Genomic DNA, 15,554 nt, shown 5'->3' on the forward strand with positions numbered 1-15,554 from the left:
GGGGACAATGGACAATTTAGGAGTTTTTGCTGGAAGACTATAAAATCCAGATCAATCCAGAAAATATAAGGAAATTCTAAAGGGAGAGTTAATTTGAAATCAATAGGACAATTCTAACATGCCTAAACCAACGAAAAAAGCTATCCGTTACGGACGTACGGACCGATCCTAAATAAAGAAAGGCTTCGCTTTAAAAAAAAAGTGTAAAGTAAAAAAAATATTTATTCTGAAATTGATTATAAAAAAATATAATAACAAATTGATCACATATTATATATAATTTTATTTAGTATATATTTTTGAGAAAAAAATGAAAAACTTTTTGAAACACCATAAATAGTCAAAGTATCGTATTATAGACAGCTTACCGCGGATACTAAAATGAAAAATGATAAGATTAAAATCAGTTTGTAAGCCTCAATGACCAAAATTTATGAAAATAATTCTAAAATTTCTAATTTTACTATCCACGGAAAAACTGTCTATAATGATTAGCGTCGCAAAAGCCTAAGATTGTTTTAGGCGTTGGCATGGATCTAAAGGGATAATCAAATGGCCTATAAATTGATGTACAGCCCCAGTGATGATACACAAAATTACCCCTTCTGTAGATTAAAATTAGTGGCCGAAATGTTTGAACACTCAACTTAATAACCAGCCAATCAAAATTCAGAAAATCCCCAAAGTTGTTAAGCCAACGAATAAGAAAACGTTATTATAAAACTTTGGGGACTAGTGTAATAAACAACCTATTGTCCCCTCTCTCACTGCGTTGTTAAGAAAGTGACAGACGAAAGGACATACCACAATTAAATATAGACTATAGAGTAACCGCTCTAATAAAAATAAAAATTCAAGGGTCAAATCCCAAGTTTGTTGACCCAGTACTTTGTAATTCCCCCCCCCCCCCCCCTCCAAAAAAATGATCCTATAAAGGGGGGGGGGGGCGAAAGTGACACTTTTTGTAACCAAAACTAAAAGTCAACAAAGGAACTCAACTAAATAAAGAGTTACAGGTCTGAGATTTTGCATGGCAGTTGCTTTATAGGGGTACAATATGGAACTGTGAAGAAACGGCGGCGCAACCGCCGAAAACCGCCGAAAACCGCCGAATTTTTTTTTGCCATTTCTCGGGGGTTTTCGGCGGTTGCGCTGCCGTTTTTTCACAGTTCCATATTGTACCCCTATAAAGCAACTGCCATGCAAAATGTCAGACCTGTAACTCTTTTTTTAGTTGAGTTCCTTTGACTTTTAGTTTTGGTTTCATAAAGTGTCACTTTCGCCCCCCCCCCTTTTCATTTAAGACCTTTCCAAAAATAAGGGAGGAAGAAGACATTGGACTGTAAATTATACTGGCACCCAAATTTACTTAAACAGTGTCTCTCTAGAGAAAACTGGGGATATTTTGTTACATCTTGATTGGTTGGTTTTAACTTTTAACTAGCAGTTTCTGTGCAAATATCTTAAACAAAATGATAATTTATCCCCAATAATAACGATAAACAAAATTGTCCATCTGTTGATTAGTTAATGGTTGAAAACTTTAGGTCCAATGTCACCTCCCTCCCAGCTGAACCCCTACGATTAATAGAAATAGAAATAAAAAATCTTCGAACTTTTAATTAAAACTTTTGGAAGATTTTTTCTGCCAAAAAATAGGAACTAAAAGAATGTAAATAAACAGTTTTATTTTCTTAACCAGTCTTTTTGCTTGTTAATGAAGTTTAATATTAATATTTATAGCAAAATTACTTTCTTGTAAAGATACTTCCAAAAATACAGTTGAAATCTTAAAAAATTCCAACGAATCAATTTTTTAACAAATAAGGGGGGGGGGCGAAAGTGACACTTTTTGAAACCAAAACTAAGAGTTAACAAAGGAACTCGACTAAAAAAAGGGTTCCAGGTCTGAGATTTTGCATGGCAGTTGCTTTATAGGGGTACAATATGGAACTGTGAAGAAACGGCGGCGCAACCGCCAAAACCGCCGTTTCCCGCCGTAATTTTTGTTGCCTTTTCTCGGCGGTTTTCGGCGGTTGCGCCGCCGTTTCTTCACAGTTCCATATTGTACCCCTATAAAGCAACTGCCATGCAAAATGTCAGACCTGTAACTCTTTTTTTAGTTGAGTTCCTTTGACTTTTAGTTTTGGTTTCAAAAAGTGTCACTTTCGCCCCCCCCCCCTTTATAAAAATACCCTTAATATTAAATTATTGTTTACATAGTAGAATAGTAGAAAAGAAAACGAAGTAGCAGGTTTCATCGTATTTTCAAAACAGCTTTTGAAAGGTTATTTTAGGTTAGGTATTTGTTGATAAAATACCCGCGACCGTGGCTCAACACGTAGCGCATCCGCTCGTCGTCGGGAAGGTGATAGGTTCGAATCTCGGTCCGACACCGCGTCATAACTAAAGACGTTAAAAATTGTTCCTACTGCTGCTATGTCAGGTGCGCAACATAAATAGTTAGAGTAGGGGGAATGCCTTGGCCCAAAACAGGCGCAACTCACTACCATGCACAGTTAGGACTTCTCAGACAAAGGTCGTGCAATCAAAGGGTTGGTTGTCTGATGGCAAATGGACGCTTTACACCGCAATCATAGGGCTTAGGGCTGACAACCCTATCCCATATCCATAGGCCACATTGTTACAGAAACACTGACGAATTGTCAGCGGCCTATGCTCCCCCCTGTGGAGTGAAAAGGGCTTGTTACTGTTTACTTTTTTATTTGTTGATAATTGTCCCGCAGGGTTAAACCCCCCCCCCCCACACATGCTAGAAATAGGAGAAATAAGCTAATGTGAAAATACGACGAAACCCGCTACTTCGTTTTCTTTCCACGATCCGAATTTTCTTTTAAAGGTATGGAAACCAGCTGAGCTATTAAATCAAAAATCCCCCAAAAAAAACAGTTTCTAACTCGTGATTTCAATGTACAGTACAAAGTGAGTGTACAATCTTTTCCATCAATAGTTTTAATTTACAAGAATAAAGAAATGGGTATAATTTTGTTTATCATAATTTGAGGGGGAGGGGGAGGTGGGTATATTAGTTCATCGTCCATTGTCTAATCCCTTAAAACTCCTGGAAACTATTTTCTTTATTATATTATCTTGAGGGATAAGATAATGACTGAAAAATTGATGTACATCCCTTCTGTAGGTAGAATACCATTAGTGGTTGAAACGTTTCGACACTCAACTTAATGAACTAACCAATCATAACATCCATAAAAGTCCCCAAAGTTGTATATCCAACGAATAAGAAAACTTTTACAATAAAACATTGGAACTAGTTTAATAAACAGCCCAATATCCCCTCCCTCCCTTTATAAAAGCACGAGAAGTAACATATGAAATACATACTACCCTTTATATATCTATATATAGTTCATTTTTATATCAACAGATGTCGCTGGTATTATAGAGGTGGTATCTTCTTTGAGTAAATTATTTCTTAGTTTCTTCTTGTTCCTGATGTTATCATGAATAGATGGATAGGTAAATGGAAAACTAAAAGTATGAGTCGGAACAAAGTTTTCTCCCAATGCAATGTGCCTTATTGGAAAAAGAACCCCCACTCCCTCCTAATTTTTAAACTAATATGAAAAGTGGATTGGTATTTTTGTGTTTGTTTGTTTATTAGGTTAGGTTATATTGGGAACTGGGTGTTAGCCCTGAAGGATTAGGGCTACCTGATAGGGTCTAGGCAAAAAATGATTGTAAAATTTTCAATTGTTTTTAAGATAGGGGGTGGTGGACGGTACACTCTCCCCAAAATAGTTATAAACCTTCCCAGGAGATGCAAGAATATATTATGTAAAGGAGAACCATATTGGTTCAGCGGTTAGGGTAATCCTTCGATACAGACAGACAGACAAACAAACTCGCAGACATCATTCTGTTACTTGTGTATATATCCAGAGAGAGGGGACGATGGACTGTTTATTACACTAGTCCCCAAAAGTTTTATAATAACGTTTTCTTATTTGTTGTCTCAACAACTTTGGGGACTAAAGTAAATTATTATTGGTTGGTATATTAAGTTCAGTGTCCAAATGTTTACACCAATAATTTTACGCTACAGAAAAGGTAACTTTGTGAATCATCATTTGGGATGTACGTACATCAAATTATCGGCCATTGTCTTATCCCTTTAGATCCCTGATATTTCTCTATCCTCCTATTCCTGCCTTGTTATCGTCAATGGTCAGATTTCCCATTCCAATTTCATTCTCATGACCAACTCTTTCAGTTTCGCTCTAAATATGAAACGATTAAAAATGGCATTAAACATACAAAAAAGTGGTCCGACCGCATTTTATAGTTTTATTCCTCTGCTGGGAATGTTGTTAAAAAGTTTTTAAAACCATAATTACAAAGTCAAAGGAACTCAAATAAAAAAAATTACAGCACTGAAATTTGACATTGCGGTAGCTTTAAAGAGGTATTCTGTGGAACTGTGAAGAAACGGCGGCGGAACCGCCGCTCTCGTCAAAAACCGCTATTTTCGGCGAAAGCGTCCGTCTAATTACCTCAAGTTTGTCGATGAACTGATCGATAACATCTCTAAACTTTGACCAGCACTTGTCCGGGATGGTGATTGCTGTCCTGATAACGACACACACACACACATAAATAACACATCTAGGGAATCTTCTAAGCTTAGCAATCCGCCCAATTTACAATTTTTGGGTCGGATTCAGATTTTTAACAAAATCCGCCTAAAAAAACGGATTAATCTGTAGATTGCTGATTCTTAATTTGTTTTTTTTTTGCAGATTGCGGATTTTCGGATTGTGAATTCTAGCAATATTTTTAAAGGTCTTTTAAAAATAAAAATTTCTAGCCCTTACAGCGGCCATGTTTTAACCCTTACTTAACCTAACGCTAACCTTAACTAAGATAAGCATGAAAAGCTACTGTGAAAATAAAATACGAAAAAGACTTTGGATGCTACCCACCATTTTACTAGTACCAAGAACAAATAAACTAGTTTTTTAGTTTTGCCTGAAACATTTTTTTTTTAAATTTAAGTGCTACAAAAGTCATAAAAATTAACAATCCGAATCCGCAATTTAAATTTCGGATTTGGATTCTGGATCCAAAAAATTGGACTGATTGCTAACCCTAGAATCATCACAAAAAATCAGGGTTGGCATAAAAAACCCAAGTAAAAAACCCAACTTGTTTTTTTTTGGCTTTATTAACTCAAAAAAAAAGCCCGGATTTTTTTTTTAAATGTACCTTTTTTCGATAATATTAACTCTATTTTAACACATTTTCAACCAACTAATAGTAATTATAGAAACATTTTATTTTAACTGTATAACTGCATTTTACCTGCTTATTTTTATATTTAAGTAACGGAATGTCTGTCTACATGTACCAAAACAACCAGTGAACCGATTTGGTTCTCAATTACAATGTAGTTTCTCACGGGTCTGTTAAAGGTTTTTAACTTTGGGAGGGTCCCACCACCCTCTAAAAATAAATTGCCCATAGAAAAAATACCACCCCCCCCCCAAAAAAAAAGTTTGTAAAATTTTTTGAGGGGGGAGGAATATTTTATTTGGGGTGGGGAATTTTCTAGGGACGATTTCTCTTTGGAGGGTGGTGGTACATTCCCCCAAAATAGTTATAAACCTTGCCTGGACCTATGAAAAGCTACCCTGTAAAGGAGAACCATACCGATTAAGTGGTTAGCGAGATCCTTTGGCACAAACTAACATCCTGTTACTTTATTATAAGGATTTATCCATATATTTAAAAATTCCTAGGTAATAAATTTTGGAAAACAATTAAACCCAAAAATACCCGGGTTTTATTAATAAAACCCACTGGGTTGGGTTATTTAAAAAAAACGGGTTTTTACCAACCCTGCAAAAAATGTCATCTACCCTAATACAGGGAGGGAGGGGACATTGGTAAATGTTTCTCAGTCTACTCCATGACTACTACAGTCCAAACACTAGGTAAGTCACTATAGCTTATCAATAAATTAATTAGATGTATGTATGTGTGTGTGTTTTCCTGTAGGTAGGTTGGACTTCTGAAATCTTAAGATAAACTCCACGATCATTCTATTAACATTGATTACAATAATAAGGGGGGGGAAGTTTTGACACATTTGCGTAAACAGGGAGTATAGGCTTTATCTTTTGACTGAGAGTATAGGTTATTAGGGATAAAATCATTCTTATATGATGAATTTTCCCAAGTTTTAAGATTTTTTGGATAGGCCTCCAGGTTCCGGAGCTCCAGGCCTCCAGGTCCTCTCTGTACAGGTAAAAATGAAAAAAAAATTTTTTTTGAAGAGTTAGAAGTCAACTTATGAAACAAAATATGCGTTTTTTCTTCAAATATGTGAATAACATTCAAAAATATGCATATTTTGTTTCATAGGTTGACTTCTAACTCTTCAAAAAAAAAATTATTTTTTTAATTTTTACCTGTACAGAGAGGACCTGGAGGCCTGGAGCTCCGGAACCTGGAGGCCTATCCAAAAAATCTTAAAACTTGGGAAAATTCATCATATAAGAATGATTTTATCCCTAATAACCTATCCTCTCAGTCCAAAAATAAAGCCTATACTCCCTGTTTACGCAAATGTGTCAAAACTTCCCCCCCCCCCCTTACTAGCGCACAGGTCTCCTTAACAAAACCTTAGATTAAAAAAAATCTCCAAAGAAACGGACAATGGGGCCTTCAAATAGGGTACAGTGGTGGTCAGAATCCGTTGGAGATTAAATCTTAGCTGCTCCTTCTTGCCAGATATTGCAATTTTAAGTTTTGTGGAAAAAATGCCTAAAATTACATGGATTTCAAGGATATATGCATAAGTGAACACCTTAATTCATCAAATAAAAAGGGTCAGTTTAACATTTGAGGAGTTTAGATATCTCTTCATATGTAAACTACACACTACATCCCCATTCAAAACAATTTTTACCACTATAAATGATATTTTTAACTTAAATAAGAGTAATAAATAAGGTACTATAAGCTTAAGGAGGTTTGTCCAATTTACAACTTTATCCCAAAGGATATTACCCTTAAGTTTACATATGGCCCAAGTTACTTTTAGTTATTCTGCTCCCTCCCCCCCCCCCCAAACTCTCACAACCTACAAACTTTAGGGTGGAGAGGGGGGGGGGGGGGAAGCATAATGATACTATTATGTGTTTCTCAAAAACTAATTGAAGTATAGTGAGAAAAAATTTTATGTAAGGTTTTTAGGCCAAAAGTTTGTACAAATTATGTTGACCACCTTCTCCCCCCCCCCCCCCCTCCTCTTCTTCCTAACCTAATTGAGAGGGTAAGGGGGTGTGGCAAAAGATCATTCCAATGTGTTTTAAAAGACTTTTAGATATATATATATGCTTTTGGATTTGTATTGTTGTAGGACCCAAAGCACTTTTTCATATATTGCTGACCCCTTCCCCTCCCCCCATAAACCAAAAACATAACATTTTGTAAAGAGAGAAAGGGGGGAGGGTTGCAGTTGATAGGGTACTACTCTGTTGTGTTACTAAGAGACCGCTAGAATTATAGCAACAAAGCAAACCTTTGAGATATGCTTTGGTTGGCCAAAAGTAACTTTTACAAATTTTGCTGAAACCCCCCCTCCAAGCCCCCTTTCCCTCCATATTGCTTTACAATCTCCTTCCACCCCCCCTCCAATTAAGTAATAGAAGCGAGTATAGCAATACCCTTGTGATTTACTTGGAGATTACTCAAGATATAGTGTGCTTTTGGATTTAAACTTTAGTAAGTTCATAATTACTTCATACTTGAACAAATATTGCTGGCCTTTCCCCAACTTCAACCAACCCCAACCAGAAAAATTATATTGCTGCATACTCCACCCCCATAAAAAAAAATATTAAATTATTGCTTACCCTCTACAGCTACCTTCCATACAATCTCACCACCTGTGTTATACTCAGGAACCACTAAAGTAATAAGGAGCAAACTTTGGAATAAAGCTTTTAGATTTCCAAATTGATTTATATGTATTACTTATTCAATGTTAGGGGAAGGAGCAATGGGTTGACAATATTTCTTTTATGAGTCCAATAGGTTGGAGAACATTATGCAGCAAAATAATTGTACTAAATTGGGAGGGTTGTAGTTGGAATAGATATTTATAAAAGTAAATATTGGCCTATATAAGTTGAAATATCTCTAGAGATTTCTAAATGATACACAATATTATTTACCTATGCCACTAGTCACTATTTCCAACAGATAGGGGGGGGGGGTTTAGTAATGTTTGTAAAAGTAATATTTGCAAGAGATTTTGATGCCTACTAAAGTTTAAGTACTAAAGCTTATATATTTCTTTAGTGATATCTAAAGAACTCTGCTCCTTCACCCCCTTCCTATTCGATTTCTTAGGGGGGGGGGGGGGGGATGGGGGGTAGTCAACAATATTTCCAGAAACTTTGGGCCTAAGAATCTTACATATAAATTTTTCTCACAATACTTCAAGTAGTTTTGAGTAAAACATAATACTATTACTTTGCCCCCCCGCCCCCTCCCTCCTTAAATTTATGGGCTGTAAGTGGTGGGGTTGTGGGGGGGGGGGGGAGGTTGTGAGTATTTTAGGAATTAACTTTAGCTATATGTAAACTTGAACTGAGGATTTTTCCTACTGTACCAGGGTAACAGCCTCTAGCTTAAAGTTATAAACTGGACAGGACATTGTACCTTTTTCATTACTCTTGTTAAAATAATTTCTTAAAAGTTTTAAAATTTTCTAAATGGGGAGGAACTGTGTAGTTTACATATACAGAGACATCTAAACTCCTCAAATTTTAAACTCACCTTTTTATTTGATGAAAATGTATGCATATATCCTTGGAATTCTTGTAATTTTAGGCATTTTTACCACAAAACTTCAAATTGCAATATCTGGCAAGAAGGAGCAGCTAAGATTTAATCTCCAACGGATTCTGACCACCACTGTGCCCTATTTGAAGGCCCCGTTGTCCGTTTCTTTGGAGATTTTTTTTAATCTAAGGTTTTGTTAAGGAGACCTGTGAGCGGCTACGCCCCTAGAGGCCTCTAGTGGCACTGTAAATGTTTTTTTTTAAATAATACGATACCTATCTATGTTGCGTTTTACTATCTCTTTATAAATAATTTCGATTTTTTTGTGAGTATTCTTGTGAGAGTTGTGGCACCCTCCCCCAAAATAGTCAAAAACCTTCCCAGGACCCATGAGAAGCTACCCTGTTAAGGAGAACCCGATCGGTTCAGCGGTTAGCGAGATCCTTCGGTACAAACACACAGACAAACATCTTGTTACTTTAGTTACAGATTTATCGCATGGTATTAAAGACAGCTTTCCGCGAGAATTAGTATAAAAAATTATAGGATTAAACCAGTTTTGATAACCCAGAAAGGCCGAAGTTTATAACTATTATTGGGTGAGGTTACCAACACCACACCCAAGAAAAATCGCCCCTAAAAAAATATATTGCTTTATCTTTTTAAATGAAAATTAGGTTGTAGAATACAACCCTCCCCCCCCCCCCTTCAAGTGCTTCTAGAGGCCTCTAGGGGGCGTAGCTGCTAAAATAAAATTATTGTAACAATTCCCTGTCCAGCGTCGAAATGGAAAATTTTCTGGCCAACTCTGACGTGCTGACTTGTTAGGCTCTCAACCTAAAACATTTTACCTTATTGTTATAGGAATCAATATTGTAAAAGTCAAGTAAATAGGATGATTTTATCATATAACAAGGAGGACAACATCAATAAGTAGCGAAGCTCAATAAACCAGACATACGGACATACAAACGAACATTATCTAATTCCTTTTATTTTATTTAAAAAATAGAACTGTCTTAACAGTACGGATTGGGATTTAAAAAAAAAAATGTCACCCCCCCCCTCTCCCAATCCCCATCACCAATATATTTTAGGGTGTCTAAGTTTTCTTTTACGTTGGCCTAAAACTTTGGGGTCTTTTAATGAATTTTGATTGGTTGATTCACAAAGTTGAGTGTATAAACGTTTCAACCAATAATTGTAATCAACAAAAGAGGGAATTTTGTGTATAATCATTTGGGATGTACATCAATTTATCGGCCATTGTCTTATCCCTTAAGATCCCTGCAACCATAGTGTATGTTCAGAGATGAGATACTAACCTGGAAACCGCCATCATCAGTTCCAAATTCATCCACAACATCACTTAGAGCATTGCGCATCTCAATCATTCCCTACAACATAAAAGGATCATTTGTCAACATTGGGGTGCTTCAGGGGTCAATTCTTGGACCCTGCAATACAATCACCGACAAACGGACGGCGATTGATAAAACCAAACTCAAATCAATGTAAATAATCTAGAAATACACAGCCAATAGGATAACAATGTAAGTACAATCCGCTCATGTTATTGGTTGAAATGTGTACACAATTCAGTTCCGCATCTCAATCATTCCAAGCAACACAAAAGGATCATTTGTCAACATTGGGGTGCTTCAGGGGTCAATTCTTGGACCCTGCAATACAATCACATCAACGGACGGCGATTGATAAACACCAAACTCAAATCAATTTAAATAATCTAGAAATACACAGCCAATAGGATAACAATGTTTGTAAGTACAATCCGCTCATGTTATTGGTTGAAATGTGTACACATTTCAGTTGTGCATCTCAATCATTCCCTGCAACATAGTATTGTCAACATTGGGGTTCTACAGGGAGGGAGGGGACAATGGGCTATTTATTACACTAGTCCCCAAAGTCTTATAATAAAGTTTTCTTATTCTTCGGCTTAACAAATTTGGAGATAAAAAATGTTGTTTAAAATACTTGGACATAAGACACTGCTAGTTAAAACCAACCAACCAATCAGGATGATATAAAATATCCCCAAGTTTTCGAATTTATCTTATGAGATATACTGTTTAAGTAACTTTGGGTGCCAGTATAATTTACAGTCTAATGTCTTCTCCCTCCCTTATTTTAGGAAAGTTCTTTAATGAAAATTAATAGATTTTTTTTTTTTTGGGGGGGGGGGGATCAGAACCGGTTCAACAAACACTTAAAGGACGCCTGCAAGAAATAACACGCTTTAACTGCTGAAAGACTGCCACAAGAAGACCTAATACCCCAAATTTAAAGCCTTCAGCTTCAATAACAAAAAAGTTCTAGGCATTTCAAAAAGCATTTTATGTACAATGGAATTGTTGAAAGATTTCCAATGCTCATAAAAGAAAAAAAACAATATAAAATTACGTCGCCTAGACACAAAATTATAACCTTATCTTTGTCAGAAATTTAGATTGCATGTAACTAATTATATTTTTACAATAAAAACACCACATTTCATAGTCAAAATCTATGAAAAAAATTCGATTTAAATTGCATTTTTAAACGAAAATCATAGCGGAAACAAAGGGGTAAACTAATACAAGCTTAGTTGTGATTGGTTGTTAAGCTGATTCAACCTTCTGATTGGCTACAGTACATTCGGTACAACGCAAGTAAAACTTATTTTTTTTAATGATTTTGACTATAAAAATGGGTATTTTTATTGTAAAAATATAATTAGTTACTGGAAACCTAAATTTTTGACAAAAATAAGCTTATAATTTTATTTCTAGGCCACGTAGTTTAATTTCAAAGTTTTCAACATGAGCATTGTATTTCTTTCAACATTTTCATTGTACATAAAATGTAATTTTAAAATGCCTAGAACTTTTTTTGTTATAGAAGCTGAAGGCTTCAAATTTGGGGTATTTGGTCTACTTGTGGCAGTCTTTCAGCAGTTAAAGCGTAGTATTTCTTGCAGGCTTCCTTTAATCACTTAAATTTTTATTTTTAGTATAGCTGTTACTCTATAATCAATTATAGTCTTTCGTTTGTCTACAGATGCGGTAATTTTGTGCATCATCATTGGGGATGTACATCAATTTATAGGCCAATGTATTATCCCTGTTAAGTTAACAACGAGCCATGCCAAGGCCTAAAAAACAATCCAGTAAATCTTAGGCTTATGCAATTGTGGTATTCGGCGACCCTGAGCCATGTTATGTGGCAACCCTTCCAGGGATGGGGGATCATTGTTGCCCATTTTGATTAATGTATATGTATTTATATTGATTTTGCTTTAGTATTATTTATTCCAAGCTGTGTATTTATTATTTGTTGTATTATAAATTAGTAGCCTTTGGACCCTGAATAAAGTAACATCTGAATAGACTTTGTTTGTTATTTAGTGATAGCTAGAGAAGCCCAGCTTCTCTATAATTATACGTGTCCATGTCTGTTCGCACTGCCGTAGTCATTTGAACTTGGGTAACGGCCATTTAACCGAGGCGGTTACCACAACTTGGTGACAGCTATGTGAGATTACGGCAAAACACAAGTGTAGAGCAGACGCGCAGCTGAGGTTAAGGTACTCCCAGCAGTGAAACTGGCAAAACTGACACAAGCAACCTGAATTACCCACCCTGGATAGCAAGGTCTAACTCTGTATCCGGCAGTTGTGGAAGCAAAACCTAGCGAAAGACCACGGAGAGTGGCGGAACCAGAGCTGCGGAGAGCAGCGAGATCGGACGAAAGACCGCGGAGAGCGGCGAAATTCGACGGAGAACCGCGGAGAGCGACGAAATCTAATGGAGGATTGGGCGCTCAAAGGCTGAAACAGGCCTGCGGACGGGCTGAAACAGGCCAAGTAATTGCAGACGGCTGAAAACAGGCCCACTACTTACTGCGAAAGATAGCAGGATTTGAACCCACGGCGCTGCAGGACGGGACATTCCCTGCCGCCACCACCCGGATTCGGACCCACAGCGCTGCAGGACGGGACATTCCCTGCCGCCGACTGGCTGAAGCAAGCAAAATAGCCGTGAGCTGTGAGCAAAAATACGAGTGTAGTGTACCAAATAGGAGAAAAACTACGTTAACTCCAAGTATCCTGAGAGGCTACAGCACAGCCACCCATTGAGAAAAACAGATATTGTATCAGATTTTATGGATTGCCTCCCTGGTGTGAAGGCTAAACAATAGATTTATGGGCAGGGTTTGGTAAACAATTGCCGTGAATTTTGATAAGCCAAAAATAGAACCCAGGTGCAAGCTAACAATGCATTGGTAAACACTCGGACCCCCAAACCTGCAGCACGGCAAATACACCCCCTATCCCAACAGAAGGGGAGGGTCCACCCATAAATCGAAGTAAATACAATCGAAGGTGACATCTGATAAGCCAAGGATTAAGGGAGAAGCCCACCTACCTTATAACCCAGTCACCTCAAGCCCGCGGCACCCCCCTCCCCACCTGGGGAAGGGCGTCCTTACCCCGTCCCCTCACGCGTTCCCCCTTCTCCCCGCACTCGGATAAGTCCGTCTACCGTGCAGAGACAGAGACCGGGAGAACGGAGCGCATTTCACGGGTTGCGCAGCGAAGCTCGGAACACAACGAAAATCTGACGGACAAAGGAGATAAAGCGGACCAATGAGAGAGCAGATTGAGGGATAGATGCGCGTTTTACCTGTGTGCGCACTCTGACGGCGCGTAGGCGCGTTGTGAGAAAGGGGATTACACACACACAGGAGGGGAGCTACTCGATAGCATACAAAAGATATATTTTTAGAAAAAAAAAAACTTGCAAAGCTCCTCCCCCCTATCTACAGTGTGATAAGGAAAACTAAATCAGTTCCTGACAGCAGTTCAGACCCTCAACAACTCTCTAGACCTACCAGCCTACCCTAAAGCTGAGAAGCTAGTGAAAAGTACCCTAGTGTACACCTATTTTATATATTTGTAGTTCAAACAACCAACCAAGTGATAAACGGTAGCGGTTGCTAGAATAGTGACCATAAGTGTAAGCAGCCTATAGTGTTGGCTTAGAATTAGTGACCCGACGCTGAACCTTTGACCCAATGGAGCAACAACAAGCGCAAGGAGGCGACCAGCTTCAAGGATGGCTCCAGGACGATCCCCAGCCGGCTCCAGCCGAGTACCGCAAGCTGATGTTGAGTAACCTGCCGGAGTACCTAGGACTGCCCAAGCAGTCCTGGAACTCCCACATCCGGAGGCTGGAAATGTCATGGGCGGCTTACCGCGTACCCGCCCATGACACGCTAAACCGCCGCAACGCCCTCTTACTATCCCTGGCGTGGGGCAGGCGGCGGAGATGGCCTCCCACTTGTTTGGGGAGGCAGGCCAAGCCTTGACCTTCGAACAAGTCAAGGCCGAGTGTGAAATGTTGTTTTGTCCAGCCTATGAGTCCCAGACCCTGAAGCAAGCCTTCAGGGACTATAGGCAACACTCGACGGAGCCCATCCAGGCCTATATCTCCACAAAGTGCGCCCTGTACAGGGAGGCCTACAGCCACGAAGATCTGGAGTTGCTCATTGATGAGCTTAACCGTGGCATCCGCAACGCCAACGTGAAACGTGAAATGATGGGACATGAGATCGCCTCGGTACCTGAGTACACGAGGCGAGCCATGTTCACCGTGACCATGATCACCAAGCAGCTGAAGGAGGGTGTGTGCCTAATGGACGCCACCGACGGACTCACGGGATCGGCCAGCGTCCAGTTGCCCCAGTATGATGATTCGGAGCCAATGGAGATTAGCGCCTTGGCTCCGGGTCTCCACCAGATGGGGAAGGTTGCACCAGACGATGCCTCCAAGATTCCAGGCCACTGCTACTGCTACCATGGGAGGCCCGAGTCAGAGACTGTCCTACACCTATGGAGGTCAGCCTAGAAGAGCGACGCACCCAGTCCCACCGTGACCGGCCTGCCAGATGTGAATGTTGCCACTACGCAGGCCATACGGCAGCCGAGTGCAAGGCTGACTGGGACCAGGTAGCCGGGAGGAGACGCGTACGGGAAAGCCCAACTCCCAGGTAGCCAACATGGAAGGGAGCGCGCCGCCAGTGACACTCCAGCAAGCAGCCGCCCCCAGCGCTGTGGGCCACTCAGAAGGAATGCCGCAGTTTGGGACCATCCCAGCCAGGATCAACGTGCTGGGAGGAGCGGCTGAACCCAACCGGGTTGGCCTGGGCTTCAGCCTCAACCACATGGGACCAGAGTTCGTACAGCCAACCAACATCGCGGAGCCAGAAGTCCTGCAGCCGCTGCCCTTCGGCCTCAACATGATGGTACTTGCCAGACCGAGTCCCCCGAAGGAGGAGGTAACCCCTGTCACCCCCAGCGAGAGACGAGGGGCGCTACCCAGCGCCACCGGGATGGTGTACGGGGAGGCCCTTGCGGCCGCCGAGCGGGAGAGGCAAGAGGCGCTAGCCAGCGAGTCTGAGTCGATGTATGGGACGCCAACCGGCGTCGCCACCTAGGAAGGACGAGAGGTGCTACCCCGCACCACCAAGCTGATGTCTGGGGCGACAACCGTCGCCGCCACCTGTGAAGACTGGGGGGTGCTATCCAGCGCCCCCACGCTGGTGCCTTGGGCGACAACCGTCGCCGCCACCAAGAGACCTGGACCCCGGAACGAGCCCGCAGCCCAGAGGAAGGGGTGACACCCGTCACCCCCAGTCAGCCCGAGCCCCCAGCCAGCAGG

General features: G+C 40.1%; 1 protein-coding gene across 8 annotated transcripts in view; it reads right to left on the minus strand.

Annotated features, from left to right (window-relative positions):
- Positions 1-204: 204 nt before the first annotated feature.
- Positions 205-15,554, minus strand: part of LOC145306867 (transcriptional regulator protein Pur-beta-like) — a 54,847-nt gene continuing 39,497 nt past the window's right edge. For 3 of the 8 annotated variants that reach the window (XM_080149209.1, XM_080149205.1, XM_080149208.1), the window contains exons 9-15: positions 10,158-10,229; positions 9,604-9,669; positions 6,029-6,080; positions 4,533-4,606; positions 4,191-4,259; positions 1,700-3,474; positions 205-376 (exon numbers count right to left, since the gene is read on the minus strand). In XM_080149209.1, coding sequence (XP_080005335.1) covers positions 3,448-3,474; positions 4,191-4,259; positions 4,533-4,606; positions 6,029-6,080; positions 9,604-9,669; positions 10,158-10,229 — 360 coding nt within the window. In that variant the 3' untranslated portion in view covers positions 205-376; positions 1,700-3,447. The remainder of the gene's footprint in view (positions 377-1,699; positions 3,475-4,190; positions 4,260-4,532; positions 4,607-6,028; positions 6,081-9,603; positions 9,670-10,157; positions 10,230-15,554) is intronic. The other 5 variants (XM_080149211.1, XM_080149212.1, XM_080149210.1 and 2 more) reach the window with 5 other exon arrangements.

This window comes from Acartia tonsa, chromosome 15, assembly GCF_053477335.1.
Source record: "Acartia tonsa isolate MP-2025a chromosome 15, ASM5347733v1, whole genome shotgun sequence".
NCBI lineage: Eukaryota > Metazoa > Arthropoda > Copepoda > Calanoida > Acartiidae > Acartia > Acartia tonsa.